The sequence below is a fragment of the Orycteropus afer genome, unplaced genomic scaffold, assembly GCF_000298275.1.
Source record: "Orycteropus afer afer isolate SDZICR_OR568_19922 unplaced genomic scaffold, OryAfe1.0 scaffold00419, whole genome shotgun sequence".
NCBI classification, from domain to species: Eukaryota; Metazoa; Chordata; class Mammalia; order Tubulidentata; family Orycteropodidae; genus Orycteropus; species Orycteropus afer.
The window spans coordinates 1,655,945-1,663,696 of NW_006922006.1; the positions used below are offsets into that span (position 1 = coordinate 1,655,945).

General features: G+C 45.2%; 1 protein-coding gene across 1 annotated transcript in view; it reads right to left on the reverse strand.

Annotated features, from left to right (window-relative positions):
• Positions 1-411: 411 nt before the first annotated feature.
• Positions 412-7,752, reverse strand: part of SERPING1 (serpin family G member 1) — a 14,096-nt gene continuing 6,755 nt past the window's right edge. Inside the window, exons 4-7 of the mRNA XM_042782702.1 lie at positions 5,744-5,947; positions 5,408-5,547; positions 1,208-1,427; positions 412-665 (exon numbers count right to left, since the gene is read on the reverse strand). Coding sequence (XP_042638636.1) covers positions 412-665; positions 1,208-1,427; positions 5,408-5,547; positions 5,744-5,947 — 818 coding nt within the window. The remainder of the gene's footprint in view (positions 666-1,207; positions 1,428-5,407; positions 5,548-5,743; positions 5,948-7,752) is intronic.

Below are 7,752 nucleotides of genomic sequence, written 5' to 3' on the forward strand. Positions count from 1 at the left end.
GGTTTCTGAGGCGGTATCACACTGGAAGTAGATTGCCCAACCTTCCTTCTCAGGTGTGGCTGGTGGGTTTGAACCACTAGCCTCCTGGTTAGCAGTCAAATGCCTGAGGCACTATGCCACCAGAGCTCCTACTATTGAGGCAGGCAATACCAAAAGGCCAATGAGAGGAAGTCATGGTCTGCCAGATTTTATTTGTGGTCTGGTGAAGCACAAAGAGCTGCAGGGTGGTTTGGTGAGCAAGACAGAGCCTCAGGGAGGGACGGACAGAAGCAGGTCCCTTCACCAGATCCAAGGGACCCCTTCAGGTGCCAGACAGAGGACACCTGAGGCGGGAGGTGGCTTGGGCAAGTCTAGGTCACAGCAGCAGGGCTGCAACTGGGGGGAGCTGAGGCGCCTAACCTGGCCCAGGTGTCAGCCCCGGGGATCATACACCCGCCCCATGAAGACCGGGAGCCTGTGCTGCTGGTCCCACAGCAGGAAGAGGAAGGGCTGGTTCACTTCAAACACCAGCAAGGTGCGGGCCACAGAGACAGCGGAGGATGCAGCCGCCTCCACCCCTGACTCCGTCAGCTCCAGCACTGCCTGGTGCTGCATTGCAGACACCTGAAGGTCTAGGTCATCCGTCAGCCCACACAGGTTGAGGTCATTAGTGAAGTCAAAGAATTCTAGGGCATAATCAGAGGAAAACAAAGGATCAGTGACCAGCATGAGATTCTCAGCTGCAGAAGATGTCTGTTAGCAGCCAAGTACTAACCATTGCCACCAGGATTTGTCAGATTATGTATTTGGTCTGTTAGGGGATCCCCCCTCAGTGGGCCCATCTTTGCTCCAACCACCACTCTCTCTCAAAAGGTGAGAGGCCTTGCCTCTCCCTTCCCACCAAAACCTTGAAAAATGATGTCATTGCTTCCTTGCTTCCAAGGACCTTGAACGTGAGGTAATGTATCAGAGCGATGTCATGTGTTACAAAACAAGATCACATGCAAGGATGTGATGTCATATACCAGGATGTGTGTGGTGGTTATGTTTGTGTGTCAACTTGGTTGGGCCTGGTTGAGTGGCTGGGCCCAGAGAGAGTTGAGTGGTTGAGACACAGATAGTCTGCGATTATGGGTACCAAAAGCACTCTAAGAAATGCTAGCTATAGTTTAGGGACCCCCTTTCTCCTCTGATGGCCTAGGTGGTGACCCAGGTTGCCAGGACTCACCCATTCTCTCCATGATTCCCAGCAAGTCCTGGCTGCTCTTCACTCTGATGCGGGGCATGATCAGAAGAGTGGGCTGGAACTTGGTCATCTCCAGCTTCCTCAGGATGGCCTTGAAGACAGTGGGGTTGAGGCCCTGCTCCAGATCTTCAAGGCGGTGTTTCGTATGCTGGGGTACCAGGATCACCAAGCTCAGGTTGTGAGAGAGCTGCAGCCAGCCCACCTGGAGAGCACGAGATACACCTTGTCAGCTTTCTCACCCTGGCTCTTGCCTGGCCCCTGGCTCTTCTCCAGTCCAGCTGCTACAGTCTGTACTGTTCCTGCAGCCAATCCCAGGCTCCCAGACTGTGCTAATGGGGATGGGAGCTGGGTGAGCAGTGCTGGTCTGACTCGGTGCCGACGAGGTGCAGAAGAAGGAGCATGTGTTTCCAATCACACGGGTCTAAGATCATACTGTGACTCCACCAATGACTTGCCAGTTGTTGCCAGGGACCCCGGTTGTTGCCCGCTGCCATGGAGTCAGCTCCAACTCACTGGACCCCGTGTGTGTCAGAAGAGAACTGTGCTCCGTAGGATTTTCAGTGGCTTATTTTTCAGAAGTAGGTTGCCAGGCCTTTCTTCCAAGGAGCCTCTGGGTGGACTAGAAACACTGACCTCTTGGTGAGTAGCCAAGAGTGCTATAAGCCATGATATCGACAGGAGATTTGATCTTAATGAGCCCATCTCCTCATCCCAAGGGTGTGTGTGTAAAGTACACCATATGCATAATGTACCAGCGGAGTTACTAGGCCAGTCCCTTTAAACTCCTTTGATTGCTCTTCACTGCCTAGAGATTAAGTGCAAATCTCTTAGTGTGGCATACAAGCCTCTCCTAGTTTATCTTTCCAGCTCGCCATTAGGAGGGCTTTCAACTGATGGTCAGACAAAAACAGTACACAGGGGACTGATAGAGTGGTTTTCAACCCAGGGAGAATCTGCTGTTCAGTAAACATTTGGTAATGTCTGGAGATACTTTGGTCATTACAACTGCGTGTGTACGTGGAGGAGGTGCTACTGGCATCTAGTGGGTAGAAGCCAGGTATGTTGCTAAACCTCCTACAACGCACAGGGCAGCATCCACACCATAAAGAGCGAGGCAATCTGTCACGTCAGTAAAGCTGAGAAACTCCCGTCTAACAGGGGATAAGAAACTATCCTTAAAATGGCATATGGTTAAGGCTGAAAGAGGGACAAGAAAAATCTAGAAGAATGCAGAATTCAACTGGGCAATAAAGAAAGGAACTAAAACCAATCTACTGTTGAAACTTGAAAAATAGCTCAGAAGAAGGAAGGTACACACCAATACAACTGAAGAGTATGAACATGGGGTTCCTGCTGACATAGGCCCCCCAAAAAGTGAACTTATCGGAGCAGCATACATCCTTCAAGTCCTGTGGACAGACCTTGAATCTCTGGCCAACAAGTTACCATGCTATGGTCTTGAATTTTCAAGCCAAGGTTGGGCAATCTACTTCCGTAGTGATACTGCCTCGGAAACTCAAGGAGGGGTCGCTATAAGTCAGGTCCGGCTCAACGACATATAACAACAACAAGAACAACCTCAGCACACTTGACCTGGTAAATCTAAACTTCTAGTTGGGTTAATATCCTTACATTCCAAGAAGGCCTAGAATTCAATATGGAAATGGAAGAATAAACCAACTCCGTAATATTAACACTGGATGTTAAGACTAATCAGTGTAGTTGTTATTTAAAATAGGGTTTGTAGTTTGTAAGAGAAGCTAACATCAGAGTTTTACACTTTTAAGCTAAAAATCATAAGATAATTTCACTAAGATTAAGAATGATACTAAGAGGTAAAACAGAAGTTGATTTACTTTCAAATTTAATTTTTAAAGTAGGCTTTAGGTATTTAGGAAGATTGTCTAGCAGGGTTATAATTTTGCCATTAAGTATTTAATGTGCTTAAAAACAAAATCAAGCATATCAAATTTATAAAGGGAGCTTGAAATGCTTATGGAAATATTAATTAAGTTTGTAAACGGAACGACTGGCTTAAAGGAATTTAATCTGTTCAACACAATTTAATTAATTAAAGAACAATAGAGAATTAATGTTCTTTTATATAAAAATTGCTCTGTTATAAACAGGATAGCAAAGTTAACTTAAAATGCGTAAGTAAAACTTTGATTTTGAATTTATAGCACTAGTATTAAATATTTGTTTAAAACCCAATGAATGGCCTCTATGAACAACTGCCTCCTTTGTCATGAGACCAGAAGAAATGGATGGTGCCCAGCTACCATTATTGAACATCTTGATCAAACATTCCATACAAGAATCTAGATCCAAAGGAGGAAAATGAAGAACAGAATTTCAATTTTTCACGGAATCCAGATTTTCTGACACCATGGAGACAAGATGAACCCTTGAAACTATTCCCCCGAGATAATCTTTAAAACTTAAACCATATATGTGAACTGCTGTATGAAAAGTGAATTTACTCTGTAAATCTTCACCCAAATCCTAAAAAAAAAAACCTTAAACCAAAAACACTCCCTGCAGTCTTCTTAAAACCAAACAATAGTTGAGCCTAGTAAACAATGCCTGCCTTGAGCACTGTGCTCTTTTAAGACCTGTCTCCATGGGATCAGATTGACAATAGCAACCCCCAATATTAGATAGGAAACTTAAGGGGCAGTGAGTTTATGTCAATGGGGGAGGAATGACTCAGAAAAGGTGAGAATACTTGCATAACTTGAATGTCCCCAGTGTTGCTGAGCTATCCACAGAAACTACTGAAGTGGTGTATGTTCTGTGTGCATATTCTCAACAACAAAAAAGAACACTTTTTTAAAAAAATGAACAAGAACAAACAAAAAAACAAGCTAATGAACTGTAAATAGTCTTTTATGCATAAAAATCCTCCTCCTTTGAAATTAAAAAACTTCACTTTGATACTCTCTTTCATCTGCTGTAAGTAAGAATGGTGCCCTCAACGTGCCATAAATTTCATTTACTCAACCAACATTTAGTGAACAGCTCCCGTATGTGGCATTGTTCTAGGTACTAGGGATATAGTAGGAAACAAGACAGGCAAGGTCCCTGTTCCCAAGGAGAGAGACCACATCAAGGAGCTAGATAATACTGTAAGCAAATAAACAACAGAATTTCAGGCAGTGATAAGTACTGAATATAACAAAATCTGGCAATATTACAGAGTGAGGAGGAGGCTACTGTAAGGCAGGAGTGAGGATTCTTTACCAGTGTGACCACTGAGCTAAGACCTGAATGACCAGAAAGTACAAGCTACGTGAAGATCTGAATGAAGAGGGGTCCAGCCAGAAGGAAAAGCTCCCAAGGTGGGAAACAAGCTTGTTCCAAGAACAGGTCCTCTGCTTCCTAGCATAACACTGAGTCATTGGGTGTCTCTCATTGTTTCCTATCTCCTGGGTCTAGGTTTTTCTCTCCTAACAAGACAGAACTCAACTAGCGGGTTGGCAGGAGAAAGATCTGGTGATCTGCTCCTGTAAAAACTACAGCCTAGAAAACCCTACGGGGTAGTTCTACTCCAGTCGCATAGAGTTGCTATGAGTAGAAAATTGACTTGACCCCAAAACAACAATATCAATAGACAGATAGAAAGGTTTGGTCTCTAGGCAGGAGTGGTTTACTAACCAGAATCCACTGGGCTCCATATTCTGTCTTTCCTCCCTCCCTATCCATTGAAATTACATTTTCCAATTTCTCCTAAGGAACTCAAGCCATTGAACATATGTGCACACACGCACATATCACATATATGCACACATACAAATATACCTATATACATGTGCATACACATATGTATGCTATACACAGGTACGTACACATACAAAACTTACCAAGTCACCGAGGTGTACTGATGGGTTGACCAAAATGAGAAACAGAGGCACAGAATAGGAGTATGACTCACTTTTTGCCATTAGATTCAGTAGAGATGAATGAAGAAACTTTAGAATCCTGCCTTCCAGCCTAAGCACACAATGCCTGCCTCGGCCAAAATTAGAGAGAGGAGAAGTAGAAAAGATAGGGTGGAAATACAGATGAAAGGAGTAGAAATGATGTAAGGGTGGACCCCAAAAAGAATGGGGGCCGTAGCATAAAAGAAATCAGGATACTCATCAGGCTTTGAAACAGGAGTGGTAAAGGCCAAGAACTGACCTTGGCCTTCAAAGTCGGGTCGGTGAAATGGGCCACTGGGTACTTCTTGTGAGTCATCATGGGTACTTTGATCACAGAGGATTTGAAGTGGAAGGGCTCCATCGTGGTTTTTTTATGATCAAATGTTGTCTTCCACTTGGCTAGAGGAAAGAGAAAGGAGGGGGGCAGCTCCAGGGCAGCTGGGGTGACCATGAAGAAGAGCTAAAAGCCCTGCTGGAAAGGGCTGGGGCTGCTACCTCGGGATCCAGTTACACAGCCTGCATTTGGTGGGCTCTGTGGCCAGGAGGGCAGGAAGAATCCAGAATGGGAAGGCCGCCTGATCGAGGGTCTCCTTACCTCTCAGATAGACAGCACTGAGAAGGACAAGGCGGGTGTCGGAGGGCAGGCTGTCCAGCAGCTGTCTGATCTTGTGGTTGGTGTTCTTGGACACCCAGTTATTGATGAGCTTCAGGTTCAAATCACTGTCGTTGCTCAGGACTCTGGGGCTGCTGCCATACAGGCTCCGAGAGGCGTTCACAAAGGCATCCCTTAAGGCCAGGTCTTGAGGGCAGGTCAAGAGAAGGAAGTATGAGTGCCCTGAACACCCTTTCCCTTTCCAAGAGCGGGCTTTGAGAGTCAGTGTGCTTTCCATCACTCTTGCTCATTCCAATGAACACAGCACGATGGAACCTAGGCTCCAGCTCCCTTCTAAAGATGCAGTAAATGAGGCCCAAAGCAGGTAAACCCTGGTCTAAGAGAGGAGGACCCTCAATGCTCCACCAGCCATGTGACCTCGGCTTGGCACAGGTAACACTCGGAGACACTCGCTTCCATTTGCCTCCCTGTGTTCTCTCTTTTCTTCCCTTAATCCAGCAGGGAACAGACTCTGCGCTTCCTGCTTTTGTTGTCCAAAGCCCAAGTCCACTGAGACAAATAGTGTTTGAAAGAGGAATTTTTCCTGGACTACACAGATAAAAGATATTTCCCCGAGCTTTGCTGATGCTTAGGTACAATGTCAAAAATCGCAGAGCCTTGGCACAACTCCAGGGTGGGGATAGGGGGAAGAGTGGGGGCAGGAAACCCTGAACAATGAATGCAGCTGGATTTCCCAACAATCCAGCAAGACCAAGGATAAAGCTGATGTGTAGCAAACAAGTAGATGTGATGCTTTTTGCACACCTCTGAGCCCTATTTTTTCCATCTCTAAACAGAGGGTGTTGTGCATGCCACAACATGGATGAACCTTGAAAACATCGTGCTGAGAGAAACCAGTCAGTCACAAGAGGACAAATACTGCATGGTCTCACGTATATGAAATAAGCAACTATACAGAAACCAAAGATTATTGATGGTTACAGGGAGTGGGAGGGAGGGGAAAAGGGGAGTTTTTGTTCGGAGGTCACTGAGTTTGTTAATGGTGGTAGAATATTTTGGAAGAGGGCACTAATTCTGGTGGCACAATGCCTAAGGTATTTGACTGCTAACCAGAAGGCTGCCGGTTCAAACTCACCAGCCACTCTGCAGAAGAAAGACGGGCAATCTACTTCTGTAAAGATTTACTGCCTCAGAAACCCAAAGGGGGTCGTTATGAGTCAGAATTGACTTGATGGCAGTGAGTGGTTTTTTTTTTTAGTTTAATGGTGGCGTAACATGAAACATGTGATTGATGCCATGGAAATGTAAATATGGAAGCTGTCGTGTTGGTGACCGTTTTGATGTGTTTATTTGCAGCAAAAATTTTAAGAAGAGGGTGAGGATGATGGGGCTGGTGACTTTTCCCCTCTCTTCTTCCTTCTATTTTGCTTCTCTGTATTTTCTTCCTTTTACAATTAATATCACTTTTATACTTTGAAAAATCGGCAATTTTTCCCCCTTTTTTTAAAAAAGGGGGTGTTATGAATTGAATTGTGTCCCTCCAAAATATGTGTTAGAATCCCATGTGGAAATGGGGTTTTCTTTATTATGGTAACAAGGCCACATAGGTGTAAGGTCCTAAACCTAATCACTCCTGCCTTATAAGGAGCAGCATAGACACAGAGTCAAGCAAGCATGTACTGGGGAAGACAGATGTCACGCAAAGATCGCTAGGAACCAAGGAAAGCTCATTGCTGAAAGATGCAATGATCTTCCCCTAGGGCCCTGAATTCAGACTTCCAGCCTCCTAAACTGAGAAAATAAATTTCTGTTCTTTAAAACCACCCCCTTGTGGGCAAGTATGTGGTCACTGCTTGGTCACAGCCAGCTACCCAGAGGGACCGAGTAGTTGAACCTGCGGGCTTGGGACCATAGTTGCAGGGGACATCAAGCTCAATTGGCATAACATACTATACAAAACATTGTTCCACCTCCTACTTTGGCGAGTAGCG